The 23,504-nt window shown below is 36.0% G+C and overlaps 1 protein-coding gene across 8 annotated transcripts in view; it reads right to left on the bottom strand.

Moving 5' to 3' along the window:
* Positions 1-23,504, bottom strand: part of METTL8 (methyltransferase 8, tRNA N3-cytidine) — an 85,401-nt gene that overhangs the window by 22,530 nt on the left and 39,367 nt on the right. For all 8 annotated transcript variants that reach the window (XM_069577231.1, XM_069577235.1, XM_069577234.1 and 5 more), the window contains 2 exons: positions 22,433-22,587; positions 3,934-4,025 (listed from right to left, as the gene is read on the bottom strand). In XM_069577231.1, the coding sequence (XP_069433332.1) occupies positions 3,934-4,025; positions 22,433-22,575 (235 nt within the window). In that variant the 5' untranslated portion in view covers positions 22,576-22,587. The remainder of the gene's footprint in view (positions 1-3,933; positions 4,026-22,432; positions 22,588-23,504) is intronic.

Below are 23,504 nucleotides of genomic sequence, written 5' to 3'. Positions count from 1 at the left end.
TTTCCAGACTTCAGTTCTCACCAACAGCTGAGACAATAGATGAGAAACGGGAATTGGGAGTGACAGGAGAGACTGACACACAAAGAGACCAAAAGGAAGGTGCCAGAGAGCTGGTCAGCACGGGAGAACAACCAGTACCTCCTCCTGGTGGCATTACAATAAGTAAGATAAAATCAATAAACAAGGCTCATGCTATATACTATTCTGTAAGTGGAATACTTTGCGATGAGAGAAAATTGGCTTTTTTAAAGATTTAGGACCCTCCTGGATAAGAAGAGATGGTAGGGACTTCCCTGGTGGTCCAGTAGCTAAGTCTCTTGTGCTTCCAATGCAGAGGGCCTGGGTTTGATCTCTGGTTGGGGAATAAGATCCCACATGCTACAACTATGAACCTGTGCAGCCAAACAAATAAATATATATAAAAAAGAGAGAGCCAGTGGTTAACAGGGGCAGTGGGAGAAGAACCGGGTCACAGCTTCCTTTGGGTTTTCACAACGTTTGGGAATAGAGCTTTTAAATGGATCTCTTCACCTTGACCTATATTCATCAGAGACATTAAATATCCAATTAGGAGCCTCACCAAGGGCTTCTGCAGATCTGAAGGTTGATGATCCCTGGTGGAGACTGGAGTGGGTGGCTGGGTATGTATCTGGTCTCACTGTAATGTCCTGTCACTCAACATGGTTCCTCAGGACAGAAGTTTTCCTTCTTTCTTCGCCACGCTCAGCAGTTGCCTTGGTTGCTGCTCTGTGCAACCTTGCTTAAGTATGATGTAATGGTCACCCTCACTGTGGGTTCCTCTCCTTGAAGCGGTTCTCTGACATGTATAAAGTCCACTGCACTGAGTAGCGTTAGGGGGGTAGGGACCCAACACAAGCCTCGATCACTGGGAGGCATTTTTAAATGAATTCTTTTGTTCTGTGTCTCCACAGCAGCCAGAAAACGTGCTCAGAAAGAGACTGGACATATTAATAAGCAAACCAAATGCTTCAAAGGAGTATCATCAGTCCTCTCCAGCTTACTTTTCCTGCTTCTACAGAGAAAGGCCAGTCACCACCTTTCTATTTCAGTCACATTATGGTTCTGTGGGAACTGTCATTTTCCTTTACTGCGGTTTCCAAGGCCTGAAAATAACCTCCTCATTAGCTTCACTCAAGTTCATTGTTAACATAAATAGGCCAAAACAGGCAGCCACATATAGAGCACTTTAAGGGAACATTATCAGCACTGCTCATCTATTTATGTTCTAAACAGAAATACTCATAAGAGCATGAAAAAAAATCCTTGGTTTTTCATATTCTCAGGAAATAAACTATGGATAATTTTTAACTTCCTGGAAAAGAATTAAGATGACTGATATCTTTTAATTCTGTTTAGGCTTGATTCTCTCTGTCATATCCAGGTGGCCACTAGCAGAAGCTTGAGTAATGTGGAAAATATGTCTGTGCAGCTGCTGGCAAAGAAGCAAAATTATACTTCCTCAGAAACAGTGTGACAGAGTTCCTGCAAAGGAATGCAATGTTGGCTGATTTGTAAGCAGAATTGCCACTGGTATGCACTCTCAAATCCAACCCCAACACTCCCTGGCCACATCCCATTCTGGGACTGCATGGCTGGAGTTCATAAAAATAGAATGGTTCCACTGTGGATCAGGTGCTCTTCTTTCCTGTTCATCCTTCAGGACACATTCATGCTTATGGTCAGGAAGGAAAACTAGCTCTGAGGGACAGCAAATGATACCAGGGGATAAGATAGGGCCACACTGCCCCCTTGACTGGTAAAGGGCAGTTAATGAGGGCTGTTTCACTAGCTCAGTTTCAACAGCACCTTTTGCTTCAAACTTTAGCCTCAAGTGTAGACTAAAGTCACCAGAACAATAGTTAACTACCAGTGGGGTTAGTGATTTTTACTATACTTGGCTTGAACAGAGGAGGAATGCAAACATTTCTCCCTGGGGAGTTTTAGGACAGCTGATCAATGTGGAAAGAAAATTCTGTCTCAGGGGTTGGCAAACTTTTTCTGTAAAGGGCCAGATAATAAGTAGTCTGTGTGAGCTATATAGAGTCTTTTGCAACTATTCAACTCTTTAGATACACCTCTAAAGCAGCCATGGGCAATATTAACAAATGAGTATGTGCTCCAATAAAACTTTATTTATAAAAACAGGCAGTGGGCTGGATTTGGCCCATGGCCACAGTTTGCTGCCTCTTGTTCTAGCTAACAAGTACACTGATATTGCTACATGCGTGATTGAGAAATGATGATGACCAGAACCAAGTTGTTCTGGAAAAACTAATTTTTTATTAGTAGCCAGAATAGTGGGTGCTCTTTGTGGAGTCTTAGGGGTTTAGGAAAGTAACTGGGACACAACATGAGGAAGTTTCTGGATTACTGATCATTTTCTGTTTCTGAATAAGGGTATTGGGAAAATTCACTGAGTTTTGTGAAAATTCATTTATAAATTGTGTTAATTTCTGTGGGTATTTGGTATACCAATAAACTGTATTTTTTTTTTTAAGAAAACAAAACAGAACAACTTGTTTTAAAGGAGAAATCATTTTAAAAAAAACAAGGCAGAAAATCCTCTCTAGAAGAGTGTAAGGGTTGGGCCAACTGTCTGTGGATTCCCAGCTACTCAGTGAGTAGGACAGAGGTGAAATTTTCTTAGTGTCTTTAAAAAAAAAAAGTGGTTAAAAAAAACACATAACATTCACCATCCTAACCATTTTTAAGTGATAGTCCAGCAGTGTTAAGTGTATTTACATTGCTGTGAAACAGATGCCCATAACTTTTTCACTGCAGATCCAAAACTCTATACTCACTAAACAACAACTCTGTTTCCCATTCCTCTAAGCCCTTGCTAACCACCATGCAACTTTCTGTTTCTATGAATCTGACTACTTTAGATACCTCATATTAGTGGACTCATATAGTATTTGCCTTTTTTGTGACTAGCTTATTTCACCTAACATAGTGTCCTCAAAGTTCATCCAGATTATATGGCATGTGACAGGGATTCCATTTATTTTTATGGCTGAATAATATTCCATATGAATAGACCACATTTTGTTTATCAGTTTACCTGCCGGACATTTGGGCTATTTCTACCTTTCGCCTACTGTGAATAGTGTTGCTATGAACAAAGGTATGCAAATATTCCTTCAAGATCTTTTGGGTATCTCTTTCAATTCTTTTGCCTATATATCCAGAGGCGGGGCTGCCAGATCATATGGTAGTTCCATTTTTAATTTTTGGAGGAACTTAAATATTGTTTTCAGTAGAGGTTGTACCATTTTATAATTACACCAGTAGTGCACAAGGGTTTCATTTCTCCACATCTTCACCCATACTTATTATTTTCTGGCTTGGTGATTACACAATAGGGCAATATTTTAGAGACCATTTTTAAAGGTTGGCAAGGCTTTACCTAAATTAAACTCTAAATATCAAAGGCCTCTAAGAAAAATAGCTTAAATCGTTATTGAAACTTTGTGTTCATCTTAAAAGACCAGCAACATTTTGATATGACTTTACCTTCTCTGCTCAAAGTTTTTGAATTCATTGACTATTCCCAGTAGTTGAAATGCACAATAGCATACTAAAAGATGTATAACAAACAGGAAATTTTTAAAATTGTGTTTTCCTATCTTGCTTGAAATGCCACCTTTACCTATCTCCCAGAGAAAGCAATAATATGACTATTAAAAGAGCAAGTACATATAGGGTGAGTACATAATTTATTTCATTAACTTTGGTTTCACTACACTGGAATGACTGGGAATTCTCCTAAGGGAACAAGTAAATTAGCATAGGCAGAAGCTAAGAACTCTCTAAAATGGTGACACAATCAGGAAAAGAGACTAAGATGTGAACTGAATCAGTGGGAGGTCAAACAGAAAAGCGAGGCTCCAGGAGCTACATATAGCTGCTTACCTTGCTCTTCCAAATGGACTCGCACAGCTGAGTTTTCCTCTACTTTTTTTCTGGCTTCTTCTTCTTCTTCTTTTGACCATTGCATGTGATCCCTTTCAAAAAAATAAAGATTATAAAACATGTTTTATAACTGAAGAAGGCAGAAAAAGAGTGCCAAGGGATACATCTTTCATTCTAGATTAGTCAAAGACAAAGGATACAAACAAATCCCATATCAAATGAATATATTTTGTGTCAGATGTTCCTTCTGATAGTGCTGGTATAATCCTGTAACTCCTACAGTTCTTCTGTTTAAATTTGGTTATGTTGCAAGCCCCAGCCACCTTTTGGAAATGATTGCTGAAGTAATGTCCAAGGAGCACTATGGTGCCTATTTATCTGGAAGCTGGTATGGTTTCCGGTGTTTTATTCTAAAGCTTAATCTTTTTGTTAATTTATGAACAGGGCATTCTTTAAAAGTTTTTTAATATTCCTTTTACACTTTTCTTATTAGCTGCCTTAATTTCTGTGTATGGATTTACTTATGCTTAAATGATAGACTACTTGACACAGCATATTAGAAGGTCATCCTTCTAAGATCTGGGACTTAAGTATTTTCAGGTTCATAATTTACTCTATATGAGAGAATATTATTTTCTGCTACCAAAATACCTTTCTTGAAATAGAAGTAACTTTATACAAAAAAGGTGATTTTTTGTTTTGTTTTTACAAAATCTGCATTTCTTTTTTTTTTTTTAATAGGTAAGACTGTAAGTAGTAAGTGATGCAGTTTCCTGGAATAAACCACTTTTCTAAACAATAAAATTACATATGCAAAATTCAAGTCTGTTGCAGCGGTATAGGAGTAATGAGTAATAAGGTGGCGGCAATGGAAAACAGAAAGAAAGAGTACAGGGAGTTGATCTGGAGATTAACTAGTATTGAGGGAAGAGAAGACTGAGAGTCAGGAATGATTCTACAGTATTAAAACTGAGTACTGAGGACAGTGGGGGCAACAATGACAGAACAAGGGGTTGCTTTGGGTGGAATGATGACAAGCTTGGTACTATTTTAAGTCATGCTTATGCAATCAGATATGACAGGTATATTCTAGTGACCTGGTTATAAATACACCAGTGAAAGGTGAGAAATTACTTATTAGATGAATCAGAACCAATATACTGAAGTTCCTAGGAAAAGTATATGATAATGTAAAAATCAGAGTTTCACAGATGTTATTTAAAAAACTCAATTATTTACAAATCAAATAATCACTAAACAGCTTTATCACTTGCTTTAATGAATGAGATTGAAACACATTTTTCCTTTGACTTATTTTAACATATGTGAGCAATCACATATATAACTTGGAGTTGATAAAAACGTTTTATATTCTGTACATAAAAATTACAGAGAATATTAATAGATTACAGTTATGACATTAAAGGCAAGAAATCATTTGTTGAAAAAATAGTATTATTAAAGCTGGGGATAAGTTTCTCATCTATAAATTTCTAAAAAAATATAAGAAGGAAAATAGAACAGTCCATTTTCCTGTTAAAAAAATCAAGCTCTGAGACAAAAAGAGTATATGTGGTTTTTAGCTTTACACATTTGTTTTAAATTGTAAAACTTGCTTCTTCCTGAGTATTTAATAGATTCAGTTATTTCTTAAATTTCTCTAACTTCCTTACACTGTTTTTTATGTTGCTTCATTTTCTTAACTGCTAAGAGAGGAGAATATTATACCCTAAGCCCCAACAGAACAGATTTTCCACTATATAGTTACAGAATCCCCTCAGAAACCTATAAAATGTTTCTACTGTATTTATGGGGACTTCCTCCAGACCTGCTGCTTTATGGCTGTTCTTATATTAGAAGAGTCTGATTCATGTATGCCCAAGCCCAACAGACAGCAATAAAAATCATTCAGGTTTATAATAAATACAATTATAATAGAATTTAAGCATAGAGACAGCTAACTAACAAACAAACTGAAAACAATCAGGTATTTAACAACCACCACCACCACAACTAAAGGAAGAAAATGGTTTATACTGTTTGACTTGCAAATTATACTTCTGGGAATTTACTGTAATGAAGCCAATAAAACAGAAAAGTACCTGTACAACAGTATTCACTGGAATACCAAATATAATAGCAAAAAATTGTAAACAACCTCAGTGATAGGATAATGGAAAAATTATTGCAACTCAAAGGAATATTATGTAGACATTTAAAATGATACATATGAAGGTTATTTAAAAATATGGATATGTGTATATGAAATAGCATGAGGTTAAAATGCAGGTCCCCAAACTGTATATGTATTATAATCACAACTATACACACACACACACACACTGGATAAAATAAAAACAATTATAGCAGAATTATGGAATTAAGAGTAACTGCCTTATAGCCTAGATGGGAGCAGAGTTTGGGGGAGAATGGATATATGTATACGTATGGCTGAGTTTCTTCACTGTTCACCTGAAACTATCACAACATTGTTAATTGGTTACATCCCAATACAAAATAAAAAGTTAAAAAAAAGAGTAACTGCCTTAAAATTTCATTAATATTTTAAAGCTGCTTCAATTAGAGATAATTTTTAAAATATTTATTAAAAAACTATACTGTATGTTTAAGATACATAACAATGGTCATTAAAACTTTACATTATCCTTTGGGAGAAAACCCAGCAATCTTTATAATAAAAAAGAATATATATTTTCCTAAATAAGAGAATTGAGAAGAAAATATAAAATGTATTGAGTATTTCTCCTGAAAACTTGAATTTGAGAAAAAAAATCTTAAAAAGACAGGATTTTTAAAAAGAAAATTTTCACAACATGGCTAGTAGAATAAAATCATAATTTTGGAGTAGTCATAAGTCCTGTGAGTTCAGTTCATATGTGTCCGTGTGTGTGCAATTTTATATTCCTTCTATATACACAGTACAAAGCCTTTGACTATGTGGATCACAACAAACTGCGGAAAATTCTTAAAGAGATGGGAATACCAGACCACCTGACCTGCCTCCTGGGAAATCTGTATGCAGGTCAAGAAGAAACAGTTAGAACTGGACATGGAACAATGGATTGGTTCCAAATCGGGAAAGGAGTATGTCAAGCCTGTATATTGTCACCCTGCTTATTTAACTTATATGCAGAATGAATCATGCGAAATGCCAGACTGGATGAAGCACAAGCTGGAATCAAGATTGCTGGGAGAAATATCAATAACCTCAGATACACAGATGATACCACTCTTATGGCAGAAAGTGAAGAAGAACTAAAGAGCCTCTTGATGAAAGTGAAAAAGGAGAGTGAAAAAGTTGGCTTAAAACTCAACATTCAGAAAACGAAGATCATGGCATCTGGTCCCATCACTTCATGGCAAATAGATGGAGAAACTATGGAAAGAGTGACAGACTACTTTCTTGAGCTCTAAAATCACTGCAGATGGTGACTGCAGCCATGAAATTAAAAGATGCTTGCTCCTTGGAAGAAAAGCAATGACTAACCTAGACAGCATATTAAAAAGCAGAGACATTACTTTTCTGACAAAGGTCCATCTCTTCAAAGCTATGGTTTTTCCAGTAGTCATGTATGGATGTGAGAGTTGGACTATAAAGAAAGCTGAGCACCGAAGAATTGATGCTTTTGAACTGTGGTGTTGGAGAAGACGCTTGAGAGTCCCTTGGACTGCAAGGAGATTAAACCAGTCAATCCTAAAGGAAATCAACCTTGAATATTCATTGGAAGGACTGATGCTGAAGTAGAAACTCCAATACTTTGGCCACCTGGTGTGAAGAACCACTCACTGGAAAAGACCCTGATGCTGGAAAAGATTGAAGGTGGGAAGAGAAGGGGACGACAGAAGATGAGATGGTTGGATGGTTGGACTGACTCAATGGCCATGAGTCTGAGTAGGCTCCCTAAGTTGGTGATGGACAGGGAAGACTGGCATGCTGCAGTCCATCTGGTCGCAAAGAACTGGACACAACTAAGCGGGTGAACTGAACTGATACATAGTATCAGTGAATGATGGGTCCTTGCTTAGCTTTAAGTTGATGGCAATAACAATCTAATCGTGCATTTGGTTTGGTTTCAAAAAGTTAACACACACACACACTCTCCACAGTCACTTAGCTTAGGTACTAATGTTTCTGAGGATCCTACTTATAGAAAACTCTGCTGAATGTGGTGCCACTTCCTATTATAATTTTTAACAATCAGTTAGATATAAAACAAAGTACCCAGTGTAAGCTATGCATATAAAATGTTTTTGTCTTTGTCATTTACTGCGCATGTAAAAGTGTTATTACAGAATAGAATAAAGATAAACTTAAGGAATGTATTAGGTGCCTAGTGAAATTAAAAATAAAATATTCTAAAGTAAAAGGAAGAAATAAAGTTAAATAGTTTTAGCCTAAAACTATTTCAATAATCTTTAATTCCATAACAAAGTCATTTTTATTACTTAGTCACAATTATAGTAACAGAAAAATCTGAAGTCTGACCTTTTGTTTAAATATCCTAATCAATTAACAATTCTTAATTTTTCAAGTTCCCTTCCTGTATGTTTGGGTACACACACACAAACACTTTTCTATAGAGCTACAAAATCTTCATAATTATTAACAGGACTTAAAACTGTTGTATAGGATCTGTGATTTGACCATGACAGAGTACCTAGAAACAGGCTTATCTTTCTGCCATAAACTATAATAAATCTGGATAAAATAGCATATGAAGCAACTCTTTTTAGGCACTGGACTACACTTCAGACAGCAGAGGACTGTGATCCTTAAAAGAAGAGAAACACAAAAGGTGTTTACCCTGGCTTTCTGTCTAGTTCATGTTCTAGACTGTGGTACAGAGGGGAGTCCAAGAAGAGCCTGGCTGTCTCACTGAGTGACAGCTTTGTGAGTTAAGAAGGCAGAAATCAGGGTTCAGAGCCACTGAGATGGTGAGGCTTTGTGTGGCAGAATACTGAAGAAGAGAGGGCTGGACAAAGAGGAGGGCCACTGAAGTCTGCATAGATTGTGCAGTGCAGTGCTTGGAGATGCTAGAGTTCTGGCTAAGCCAGAGACCATTCTGAACACCTTAGGTATTCAGTTAAGACCCCCAAAATACCATGCTATAGAAATAAGAACCACACTAGATTCAGAACAGATTTAGAAAACAAACTTTTATGGTTACTGGTGGTGGGGGGGGGGGGCGGTGGCGGGGGGGGGGGGCGGTGGCGGGGGGGGGGCGGCAGGGCAGGGGAAAGGGAGAAGGGATAAACTGGAAGACTGACACATCCATACCACTGTATATAAAATAGATACCTAATAAGGACCTGTTGTCACCTGCTTATTTAACTTATATGCAGAGTACATCATGAGAAACGCTGGGCTTGAAGAAGCACAAGCTGGAATCAAGATTGCCGGGAGAAATATCAATAATCTCAGATATGCAGATGACACCACCCTTATGGCAGAAAGTGAAGAGGAGCTAAAAAGCCTCTCGATGAAAGTGAAAGTGTAGAGTGAAAAAGTTGGCTTAAAGCTCAACATTCAGAAAACGAAGATCATGGCATCTGGTCCCATCACTTCATGGGAAATAGATAGGGAAACAGTGGAAACAGTGTCAGACTTTATTTTGGGGGCTCAAAAATCAGTGCAGATGGTGACTGCAGCCATGAAATTAAAAGAAGCTTACTCCTTGGAAGAAAAGTTATGACCAACCTAGACAGCATATTCAAAAGCAGAGACAACAAAGTTCCGTCTAGTCAAGGCTATGGTTTTTCCAGTGGTCATGTATGGATGTGACAGTTGGACTGTGAAGAAGGCTGAGCACTGAAGAATTGATGCTTTTAAACTGTGGTGTTGGAGAAGACTCTTGAGAGTCCCTTGGACTGCAAAGAGATCCAACAAGTCCATTCTAGAGGAGATCAGCCCTGGGATTTCTTTGGAGGGAATGATGCTGAAGCTGAAACTCCAGTACTTTGGCCACCTCATATGAACAGTTGACTCATTGGAAAAGACTCTGATGCTGGGAGGGATTGGGGGCAGGAGGAGAAGAGGACGACAGAGGATGAGATGGCTGGATGGCATCACTGACTCAATGGACATGAGTTTGGGTGAACTCCGGGAGTTGGTGATGGACAGGGAGGCCTGGAGTGCTGCAATTCATGGGGTCGCAAAGAGTCGGACACGGCTGAGCGACTGAACTGAACTGATACAGTACAGGGAACTCTATTCAATACTCTGTAATGACCTATACGGGAAAAGAACCTAAAAAAGAGTGGATATATGTATATGTATAACTGATTCACTTTGCTGTATACCTGAAACAAGCACAAAACTGTAAACCAATTATACTCCAATGAAAGTTAAAAAAAGAAAAAAAATCTGTCAACCTTGGTTTCTATATGCAGTGAGGATATCTTTCAAAATTTAAAAACAGAGATATCTTCAGGTATATAAAACCTGAGAGAATTTGTTACCAGCAGAATCTACATGACAAGAAATTTTTTCAGACTAAAGGAGAATGGTACTACATAGACACTGAGGTAGACTAAAGAGACCACAAGCGATAAATATGTGACTAAATCTAAAAGACAATATTTAAAAAAATTCTTTCTTAATTACTCTTAAAAATTATTAACTATATACAGCAAAAATAATGAATTACAAAGTTTATAAATGTATAGAAGTAAAAGTATGTGTTAGTTGCTCAGCTGTGTCTGATTCTTTGCAACCCCATGGACTGTAGCCCCCCAGGCTCCTCTGTCCATGAGATTCCTTCCCCAGGCAAGAATACTGGAGTGGGTTTCCATTCCCTTCTCTAGGGGATCTTCCTGACCCAGGGATTGAACCCACATTTCTTGCATGGCAGGCAGATTCTTTACTGTCTGAGCCACTAGAGGGCTATAGAAGTAAACTATATAACCACAATAGAGCAAACACTGCATGACTAAGTAGAATCACATTGTTGTAAGGTTTTTACATTTTACTGACATATAATGTTGTAAAAACATTAATTCTAAGTGGGCTTGTATGAAGTTGAGGAAGCACACAGCAATGTCTGGAATTGTGGTTCTCCAAGTGTGACCCATTTTCAGGTAGTTCAATAAGTCAAAACTATTTTCATAATAATACTGTCATTTGCATTTTTCACTGTGTAACATTTGCACTGATGGTGTAAGAGCAATAGTGGGTAAAACTGCAACTGCCCAAGTATGAAACGAGGCAGTAGCACCAAAGTGTATAGATGATCTCTGATTTATGATGGTTCAATTTGTGATTTTTTGACTTTATAATGGTGCAAAAGTGATATGCATTTAGCAGACATTGTACTTGGAATCGTGATCTTTTTCTGGGCTAATCATTGTGGTATAATACTGTCTCATGATGCTAGGCACTGGCAGTGACCTACAGCTCCCAGTCAGCCATGTGATCACAAAGATAAACAATCAATTCACTTACTACCATTCTGTACGAATACAACCTTCTGTTTTTCACTTTCAGTACAGCCTTCAATATATTACACAAGATACTCAACAATTTATTAAAAATATGTGTGGTATTAGATGATATTGCCCAATTGTAGGATAATGTAAATGTGCTAAGCATGTTTAAGGTAGGACAGGCTAAATTCTGTTTGGTAGGCTAGACATATTAATTGCATTTTTGACTTACAATATTTTCAACTTATTTGTATATAACCCCATTGTAAGTCAAGGAAGATCTGTACTAGCAGTCATCAATTCTATACCACCAGCCAGGGGATGATAAAGAATGTGCCAGTTTTTGTTTTAAAAAATTAAATTCACTGGAGAATGTGTTGGGAAGCATGCAAAAAGCTGCACACTGAAGACAGATGACTGACTTGTAGAAAAGCACTTGTACGACTGTTTGCATTGTGAACTGAATTAGGTGCTTTTTTCATGGAATGCTATTTTTACTTGAAAGAGCAACTGTAGACAAACTACAGCTATTCAGACTTGAGTATTTGGCATCTTAAAAGTAAATGAAATGAGCCTATCTATCACTTTAAGGAAAAAAAAAACAGTATTTGCTGTCAAAGACAAATGTGCTTTCAAACAAAAATTTGAATCTTGGAAAAACTGTGTCTACCACCATGAGTTTGATAGTTTTCAATACTTAAAGAGATTTTTCCTGATGGGAATAATGGTGTATTAATAAATGTGATTTCTGATTATTAATGAAATGTGTCATTTGAATCTCCAAAAAACAGGGAACTAAACTTTCCAAATTATCCATGTGTGATATTATAAAATGATACCTAGGTTTAAAAAAAGATTCCTTCAAAGTATAAGGTGCAACAATGGTTTATAATATAGCAGAATATCAAAAGTTCACTGATATGGTTTCATATTCTATATTTGCAACTAAAAAACTGCTACTAAACTTATAAACTTATCATGCTTATAAATTTATCATAAAAGGCTATTATAAAACTCTTCTTTACAAGTACGTATTTGTGTGAGACCAAATTTTCTTTATATAATTCAACTTAAACAGCATGACATAACAGATTGAATGAAGAAGCAGATATAAGAATCCAGGTTTTTCCATTGTCAGATATTAAAGAGACTCTCAAATATTTAAAACAATGCCATTCCTTGAACTATATTTTTTGGGAGCACACAGATATTTTCACTAAAATATGTAATTTATATGAACATAGAATGGATTTATTATTGTTTTAAAATTAATACTTTTAATGTTCAGTTTCAATCTCTAATATGGAACATATCAATATATACAGTCCACGTAAATAAAAAGTTTTGGGGTCCTCAATAATTTACTGTGTACAGGGGTCCTAAGACCACAATGTTTGAAACTATTGCTCTAAAATAACATCTAAAAAATAATTTTAAGATGTATAGTCAAAAAGTTAGTAGAGAAAAATAAAAGAACAGATGAGTCAAAAAATAAACAGAAATATAACCAGATTGTATTAACTTACAAAGCTACCAGGATTGGGTGTTATCTTAAATTTCTCACTCTTTTTCTTTCATTTTTGGCATTATTTTAGTAGATCTAAAAAGGTACCAAATTGTTTTGATTTGTATTTCTTTTACTGTTGTATATTTTCCCATATGTTCACATGTACTTCTTTCTGGGTCAACTTTCTATTTCTGTTGCCTATTTATCCACATAACAAAAGGTTTTCATGCTTTTCTAACAATATAACAAATACTCAAATGTTAATCTTGATATATGGCAGTGGAAAGTAATTTAGATTTTCTGTGTCTCTCAGTTTTAGTATTAGTAAAATAAGTGTAATAGTTCTCAAAAGAGTATACAACTAAGATTATGTACTTCGAAATTATAATTATCCTATTTCATCAAATCTAAGATAGCATTATTTTCTGTACCAGTAGGAAAGAAAAAACACTTCCAATTACAATGGCAAGATGCTATCAATTTTAAGAAATATCCTGATTTTAGAGATGTTAATTGGTGAAAAAATGTCTCGGGTGGATAAAATATAGCTGATATAGATGTGTCAGACAATAACTGAATTAACTTCAATTAAATCTTTTCTACTATTGACACTAATTTATAATTCTGACTCCTGGATTTCCACTTATCTTTTTGGCTGTAATAAACATTTAAATTGATTGTTTTTATTAATAGGTCAGTTTCTCACTTAGGAAGGTATGACTTACAAAAGAATCAATGCCTTCCCATTTCTGCATAAAATGTAATAGAGCTCACAGCTGCTGGAAAAAAAATTCACTTCTCTCATTAAACATTTACTAACAACCTATATCTATTATTTGAAGATGAAGATTTGGTATAACTCAGAATTGGTACGATGAGGAGCTGTAATAGATTATTTAAGAACAAAGACTATAACATAGTAAGATGGGAATAGGTATATGGGGGGCATTCTTTTTTTAAATTTTATTAATTTTTATATTTATTTTACTTTACAATACTGTACTGGTTTTGCCATACATTGACATGAATCCACCATGGGTGTACATGAGTTCCCAATCCTGAACCCCCCTCCCGCCTCCCATCCCATATCATCTCTCTGGATCATCCCCGTGCACCAGCCCCAAGCATCCTGTATCCTGCATCAAACATATACTGGCGATTCATTTCTTACATGATAGTATACATGTTTCAATGCCATTCTCCCAAATCATCCCACCCTCTCCCTCTCCCTCAGAGTCCAAAAGTCCGCTCTACATATCTGTGTCTCTTTTGCTGTCTCGCATACAGGGTCATCATTATCATCTTTAAAAATCAAAATGCAAATAATACTAATGCTTATGAAGTTTCACCTCTATCCTATCTCTTATCCCCATGCCCATCCCTGAGATAAACACCATTATCAGTATGATGGGGACCTTTTCAGACATTTCTCTGAGTATATAAAAACAAAGATCTGAATATATATGCAGTACACATATAGAAATTCCTTAATAAAAATGAGGCCATACTAGAGATACCTTTCTGCAATTTGTTCCTGTTTAATGACATATCATAGCCAACTCTTGATATCAATACACATGGATCTGTCTTATTTTTACTAACTGTGACATTATTTTCCAATGTATGGATGCAAACCATATTTTTAAAGGCCTTGTTGAGATACAATTGACATACAGCATATATTTAAAGTGTATGATTTGATAAGTTTGACAAATGTAATCTTCATGAAACCATCACCACAACCTAGATAATGACCTTTATCCATCACCCTCAAAAGTTTCCTTGTGCCCTTTTGTAACTCCTCCCTTCCATGCTTCTCCCTCTCATCACACCCGCCTCCTGCTTCACCAACAACCACTGATCTGTCATCTGCCTCTACAGATTAGTTTGCATTTTCTAGTCTAGTAAAAGTAAAGTACACATTCTTTATTTCTAGCTTCTTCCACTCAATGCCCTCCTCCAGGGGATCTTCCCAACCCAGAGATCGAACCCAGGTCTCTCACGTTGCAGGCGATTCTTTACCGTCTATTTGTTTATCCATTTACTTATTGATGGATATTTGCATTGTTTCCAAATTTGGTTATTACAAAAAAAGCTGCTATGAACAATCATGTAAAAGTATCTGTATAGATATATGCTTTCTTTTCTCTTGGATAAATATCTAGGAATGGAATGGCTAAATCATACACAGGGTACCTGTTTAATTTTAAAGAAGCCGCCAAGCTGTTTTCCATAGTGATTATATTGTTTTATGTTCCCACAGCAGTGTATGAAAATTCCAGTTCCTCTACATCTTCACCAACAGTATTGGTACAGTATTTTGAATTTTAGCTATTCTAATAAAAATGTAGTAGTATTTCACTGTGATTTTAATTTGCACTTCCCTAATGACTAATGGTGTTTGAATATCTTTTCATATGCTTGTTACCTGTGTGTGTTCTTAGGTACAGTGTCTGTTCAATATTTTGCCCATTTTTATAAGGTTGTTTGTTCACTGAATTTTGAGGGCTTTTTTATATATTCTGATTTTATTAGCCATAAAATGAATAAACTATTGATATATGCAACAACGTGTATAAATCTACAACCATTATCCCTAGTAAAAGAGGCCAGACAAAAAAAAAAGAGCATATATTGTGATTCCCTCTACATAAAATACTGGAAAATGCAAACTAATCCATAATGCGTGCTATGTTCTTTCTCCTTCATTCCTTCTTTCCTTTCTGTTTTGTTGGCAGATAAATTCTCTTTTATCTTTCTCAGTAAGCTTCAGTTTGAAGGCTGGGTATTATGTATTTTCTGTACTTCTCTGGTAATCTGAGGGTGTCAGAGGTGGGGGAGAAGGGGAAACTCTACTGAGTAGTGGGCAGACTTTATGAGGGTCTGGGTCTGCTTTTTTCTTTTTTGAGATTAAGTCCTCTGCTAGGTTTCACTTACCTAGTTAGGATGTGCCCTGTTCCTAAGGGGGTTTCCCCTGGGCTTTGGACAGTTCCCTCAATTCAGCATGGAACTCTGGAAAATGGTGAGCCCCTCAATTTTCCCTGCTCTGCTATGACCTCAAATTCTTCTCTAATAGGTGAGAATATTTATTTTCAAGGATTTTTTCTCAACTTTTGCCAGGGTTGCCTAGTGAGTATTAGTAATGATTTCTCAGCTGATCTTTCCGTAGTATCGCTTCTGAGGGATACAGGTAGGGTTAGGAGCCACTCTGAGCCAAATATGAATCTACAGTTTCCTTCCTTGGTCACTAATTGTCCATGTTCCTGAACTCTTATAGTTGCTGTTGGTATAGTTTTTGCTTGTTTTCACTATTTCTTATTCATTTTGTTGGAGGATAAATACTTTGGTTTTCAAATTCAACCGATTTCCTCTCCTGGAGGACTCAGGCTTATTCATGAAACAGACTAGAGCTCCTTTAGAGCAGTGATCACCTCCTTCTCCTCTCCTGAGTACTCCTTAGAATCTAGCCCAGTGATGGGAACATGTGAATATTAAAAAAGTGGGGAAGAAAGATACCACTTCATGTTTTATAACAGTAACTCTAGTGTCCTGAACAACAGAGCCTGATTTAGTCTCATAAAATACTTCTTTTGTCACACCGTTTACCCAGTTTCAAAATGTGAAACCTCTCTTCCAAGTGGGCTGGTCTATTTTTTGCTTTGAAAAACACCTTGTGTACAAGACAGATCTTTGCTCATGCTAATGTCTAGAACAAAAGGATTTTCATTGTTTAAATCTTCCTCCTTTAGTGCCCAGGGTAAATCCTACCTACTCTATTAAGTCTTATTGACTTCTGTATATCCCCATCTCAAAAATCTCTCCCAGTTATCCATAGGATCTTTACTGTCTTCACTATATGACCTTGCATAGTCCTCTATACTGTTTATGTCTTCATTGATACATATCTCAATTCTTATAATCATATCCAGAACAATGCCTTTTAGTGAGCACTTACTCCTACTAAGTGTTTTATATATTTATTTCCTTTAACACTCACAACACTTCATGAAAAAACACTTGCTCAAATTCTGATAGCTGGAAAGGGGTAGATTCAGGACTTAAACTGAGATTTTTTTTTTAATTCTAAAGCCCATGTTTAGCTACAAAATTAACTCTCAGACTAGCTGTAAACTTCAAGTAGACATGAACTGAATCTCCTATTTCTCTACATTGATTCACTTATTCAAATATACTTATTAAGCACCTATAATATAGAGAACATCCCAATGGGACAGATAGAAGCTAAGATCTTCTCTGAAGAGCCATATAGTCTAATAATGAAGATGAAACAAACGTATAAGTAACTAAAGTGAATGTTAGCAAACAGTAATAACAATAATATAGCTAATTTTTATGTGCTGCTTACTTGTTATATAACTACATACTAGATTCAATCCTCACAATGACTCTCTGAGGTAAATATTGCTATTATTATCCCATTTTAGAGATGAGGAAACTGAGGCACAGATTGAGTAACTTCCTAAAGTTAGACATGCAGACTGTCTCTTTTAACATCTAGATTGCCTCTCATGATAAATTACTGTATAAGGAAAATTCAGACTATATAATAAGAATTTTTGATATCTAAACTCTACAGGGATTCCAGAAACAGTCAATTATTTACATAAGTTTTAAAATAGAAATTCATGTTGCAAGATATAGATCCTACCTTGGACCTATAGAGAATTATTTAGTTCAGCATTTTAAACTAAAGGTCATGACACTTGTAGTCAGTCATGAAACCAGTTTAATCTACCTACACTTAAAAAGAGAAATAAACAGAAATGGAGTAGAAAAGAATAAATGGAAACTATAAGTACATGGTAAAACTGTAAAGGAAACTTCTGTTCCTGTTTCACGTGTGTGCATGTATTATATGTATATGTACTGGCCCATGATGTAAACTGTTCTCCTTACACTGGATCATGCCAGAAACCTTGAAAGCTGCTGGCCTAGCTGATTTAGTTATATGACAATACAAGTGCTTACTGCTTCCTTATAAATGTTAGGGACCCCCTGAAAAGTTCTTACACCCTTAAACCAGGAATAGCATGGAATAAGAAATGATTTTTCCAAGTAACTATAAGTTGCTCAGTATAGACAGATGTCTGAGCCAAGCCTCACGAGCAATCTGAATATAGTTTTATGTCAGTGGCTCCCAAATGGATAAATGTAATAAATATAATTAAAAGTCTATAAGCAGAATATAAAATGGTTTAGTCATTGTGGAAAAGTTTGGCTGTTCCTCAAAATTTAAACACATACTTACCACATGACCCCCCAATTCCATTCCTAGGTATTTATCTCTATGACTTGAAAACAAAGACTCAAACAAGTACATATACACACATGTTCACAGCAGCTCTATTCGCAAAAGCCAAAAGGTAGAAACAACTTAAATGCCCATCAGTAAATGAATGGATAAACCAATTGTGGTGTACGTAGAATATTATTCTGTCATAAAAAGGAATGAGGTACTAATACATGCTACAATATGGATGAACCTCCAAGACTTACGCTAAGGGAAAGAAGCTGGACCCAAAAGACCACTTGTTATATGATCTCACTTATACAAAATATCCAGAAGAGGTAATTCCGTAGAGACAAAACACAGATTGGTGGTTGCCAGGGGCTGGGAACTGTAGCATAAGCATAAGCTGCTTAATGAATAAGGAAATTTACTTTAGAGTGATGGAAATGTTTTGGAACTAGATAGAGATGCTGGTTACACAAAATTGTGAATGTAATTTATGCCACTGAACTGTTCCCTTTAAAATGGTTAACTTTGTGTTTTGTGAAATTCACTTAACTAAACTATTAATAATTAAGAACCTATAGGCAGATGTAAATACTAGTTATACAAATTCTAGAATCTGGAGGCAAATATTATTCAGGATATAGAAACTGAAGAAAAAGGGTTATTTTCATTTTGTCTCAAAAAAATTTTTAAAAGAGGTTCATATATAGAGTAAATAGTTCTTATTAACTAAATCAGAAGCTAGAGGAAAAAATAAACTGTACACAATTCTGAGCAATATCTCTGAGAGAAAATTGACATGTATTTTTTAAGAAAAATCTTAAAAGGACTTCCCTGGTAGTCCAGTGGCTAAAACTCCAAGCTCCCAGTACAGAGGGGCCTGGGTTCGATCCCTGGTTGGGGAACTATATCCCACATGCTGCAACTAAGACCTGGCACAGCCAAACAAATACATTCTTAAAAAATCTTAAAAAAATAAAAATCAGCATGAGGAAACATTATTCTTAAATATAAAGCAGGAAATAAGGAAGGAAGCGAGAACTTTTAGACAGAACTCTGTACTTGAAATAAGGAGAAAGTAAACCAGTCTTCTGGTTTCAGTTTAATTTACGTATCTTCTCTTCAAGCAAAAAAAGGTGGGGGGCTCGGGGACATGTGGGGAGATGTTGTGAAGCAAGTTATTTCCCTCTTCCCTTGGAGGAAATTATTATTATTATTATTACAGTACATATCTGTCTTTGGAGAGAGTTCACTAGAGGTATCCTGGCACAGGCAGGATAACCTCTTTTGGGGGTATGCTATGGAGGAGGATGGCTGTAGAGACCAGGTAAGGTTTTTCAAACTTTCTCTAGGCTGCTAGAGTGAGGGAGAGGTGGGAGAGCAAAGGGGAGATGGAACTGTTGATGTCCCAAGCCTCTATGCCCACTTCACTCAGAAGAGGTTTGTTTTCTACCTTTTAAATACTGGGATTTTACATTAAGATTTCACTTGGAAAAAAAAAATTCTGCTGCTAAAGAAATATTTGAAAACCACTGGACTGGATCAAGGATTCCTAAACCTGGTAGTTCAAAAGAATGACTAAAAGAACTTTTTCAAATTGCAAATTTTGGGGCCATACCCACAGACCTAGTGAAATAACTCCCAAGGGGTTCTTGTGCAGTTGCCCTAAGCTAGCCCATAGTGTTTGAGAGGCACTGAACCAGATGACCTTTGCTCCCTGAGAGCCTATGACAAAACAGAACTTAAGTGGGCAGGCAGGAATCTTGGGCAAAAGAGCTGATGGTAGCAAACAGAAAATGAGATGTAGACAACTAAATAACTAGAGTCTATTGAGAAACACAAACAAATACAAACGACCAAAAACATTTGGCCAACAAAGAGCTTGCCTAGGACCAGAAGTTCCTCTGGAGGTTTAACTGCTTGGTAATTATCTCATAGCCTATTATAACTGTCCAAATTGGTGATGACAGTCAAATGGTTTAACTCAGCAACAAGAAAGTATACTGTCAGCCAAATATATAATTTAAAATTTTCTAGCAGCCATATTAAAAAAAGTGAAAAGAAATAAAATTAACATAAATAATATACTTTAGCTCAATATATCCAAAATAATATCATTTTAACATTTAATTAAGTACAAAAATTACTAATAACATATTTCACAATTTATTTGTATTCAGTCTTCAAAATGTTACAGCACATCTCAATTCAGACTAACTAGGTTTCAAATGCTCAACCACGTGTGGGTAGCAGCCACCATATTGTATAATGCAGGACTAATTAGTAAAAAGCCAATCTATTTCTTTTTAAAATTGATATTCTGTTTCAATATAGAAAGTCCATTAATTACTTTCCCAGCCCTAGAGGTCCTGCACCCAAGGCAGAGGTAACAATTTTGTCTGTGGATATTACACCCAGCCTCTTATCTTCAGACCTGACCCCTCTCTCTCCTCCTAGCAGAGGAATCTGTGTTCTGGACATTTTTCTCAGAATGTCTGGCTCCCCAAACCTATTCAAAATATCTAAAACTAAATGCAACATCTTTATTCCAAAATAAAAATCAATTTACTGTTATTTTGTCAAATTTCTATATCTGTTATGAGTATTCATACGTGGACTTGTTTTCCGTTATTCTGGTAAATACCTGGGAGTGGATGGAACTGCTGTGTCATGTTTGATATAGAGAACAAACTAGTGTTCTAGTGGGGGAGTGGTTACCAGGGGGGAGACAGAAGGAGGGGGAGGATTAAGAGGAACAAACTATTATGTATAAAATAAGCTACAAGGATATATTGTACAACACAGAATACAGCCAATATTTTATAACTATAAATGGAGGATAACCTTTAAAAATTGTGAATCGCTATATTTTACACCTGTAACTTATATAATATTGTACATCAACTATACTTCAATTTAAAAAAAGAAAATAGACCACTTGTTTTCTTCTATTATATATATATTTTTAAAAATCAGTTTACCTCTTGATTTTCCTATTTCTGTTAGTCATTTGGGATCAAACCTTCAAAGTCAAATGTTTCCTTTTCCTTTATTACAAAAGCACTAAGTTCTACTTTTTCTTTCCTTACAATCTCTCATTGGCCCTTTCCTGCTTCTAGTTATACCTGCTGATCTCTGTTATATGTAACAGTATATACTGTTAACCAAATACTTAATATACCATGTATAATGGATGCCATTTCTCTTCAGTGACTCTGTCATACCTTTCACTTCAGGTGTGAATTTAAGACCATACAATCTTCCTCCCACCCTTACATCTGGTCTATTATCATTCCAACTTTATATCGTTTTCCAATCTCCTAAAAAAGCCTTTACTTTAGGCAAACTATCCTGTGCTCCTAATTAGGCCTTATACTTCCTCATCTAAGTAGGTATGGCTTTCCACCCACCTGGAATGCCCTTACTCCAGCTTTACGTTAAGTCATTATTCCACAAATATTTATGTGTCTGGCACTGTACTGGGTACTAGAGAAACAACAAATATCTCAGTTTCTCCAATTAAACCTTCCTTAATATGTCAATTATACCTCAATAAAGCTTAAACTAAAAGAAACTGAAAAAAAAATTTTTTTCCTGACTATTCCAAAACAGAAGTGATTCTGCACTGCTGAGTTGTTCTTATAGGGAACTAGGCCTTGTAAGAATACACTGAGCCCTTATAATTTGCTGCTCTGTATTCCCAATTATCAATTTTTTCTATAAATATCAGTCTATCATCACAAATAGAGTGGATTTCCTAAAAGCACAAATTAAGGTCAAATCAGCATGTTGTCCCTGGTGCTTAGCTGTAAAAGAGACAAGTGGAGGGCTCTACATAGAAAAGAAGCCCCTTCAGTGATACGCTGCAAAATCAGGATCATAAGTGAGCAGGGAGGGCCCAAAGAAATTCAGAACTGGCAACACTTAAGTAAGGATCCAGATCCTTACTTGCACTAGTGGTACAAGAACCCAACTGACAATGCAGGAGATGCGGGTTCAATCCCTGAGTCGGGAAGAACCCCTGGAGGAGGGCCTGGCAACCCACTCCAGTATTCTTGCCTGGAAAATCCCACAGACAGAGGAGCCTGGCAGGCTGCTGTCCATAGAGTTGCAAAGAACCTGATACAACTGAAATGACTTGGCAAACATACAAGTAAGGATGAATTACCCTGGCTTTTAGACTTCAACAACATAGGGTTGAGTTTTAAAAATCTTTTTCTGGCACTAAATGAAAATAATATGAACGTACATTAATGTACATACATTATATCACACCTAAAAAGATAACTTACCACATGTTATGTTCAAAAACTTTTGTTCGATCAGTTAAAATCCTTGATCCCAGAGGGGCCACTGGGTGACAACCACTTTGGTATCTGTGAGGTACTTTTCTTATCCTTGGACAGGAAATATAATTTCTCCAAATCACATTCATCCTAATCAGTACCTGGAAAGTTTCAAACAATTAATTAGTCAATATGGATTAAACAATGTATTATTTACCTAAGAGCCAAAAACTGGTATAAAAGAATGGCAAACTGAGAAAGGATGTGAAAACTAACCACTTTTAAATGAAAGATGGTCATGGTAGCTTCTCTCCTGAAGTATATAGACTCAAGAGAAAGGAAAAGAGTATCTGGAGTGTGCAACACTCACAATCTTGACGAACTTCGCTTTGCTCGGTATTTGCTTATATAATTCTTAGCACATGGCCAAAGCATGAAAGCCCAAAATCTGGATTTTGTATATTAAAAAGTTTTTTAACATTATTATTTGGCTTTGGGAATTCTATGCAAATGTATTTCTGGGAAATATTTGATAACCACTAGACCAAAAACTCAAGTAGAGGAGCAAAATAAGAAAACAAACTTATTAATCTCATTCTCTGGGTTGAGCTGAATAATATAAATACTGGTAAAATAAACAAGTGAATACTATGTTAAGATCCCATCAGTTAATTCTAACAATCATAACACATGCATACATTTTTAAAGAATAATCAATCCATCTGCAAAACAGATTTCCCTGTACAAAAAGCATGCTTAAATCCCAGGTCAAAAGGAGAATAATCATTTGATTAGCCAACTCTATCTTCATTTCTGGAGAATAACTTAAAACATTGAAAAAGTATGTTATTTTAATTATGTACCAGCATATATGTCAGCTTAAATCTTTATGGAAAAGCATTCTTATTTTGTCTAGTAAGAATCCACTGTAATACTGCTTGGCATTTCACCCTCATTCAGTTGTTCATTACAATATTCAGCCTAATGCTGTAAGCTGTCAGGTAGAAACAGATGCTAAAAGGTGTGTATATATAATATGCATTAGACACTATCCAAAGTGCTATTAGGCATAAAAATG

The sequence above is a fragment of the Ovis canadensis genome, chromosome 2 (genome assembly GCF_042477335.2).
Source record: "Ovis canadensis isolate MfBH-ARS-UI-01 breed Bighorn chromosome 2, ARS-UI_OviCan_v2, whole genome shotgun sequence".
In the NCBI taxonomy this organism is placed as follows: domain Eukaryota; kingdom Metazoa; phylum Chordata; class Mammalia; order Artiodactyla; family Bovidae; genus Ovis; species Ovis canadensis.
This window is presented reverse-complemented; position numbering and strand designations above follow the sequence as displayed.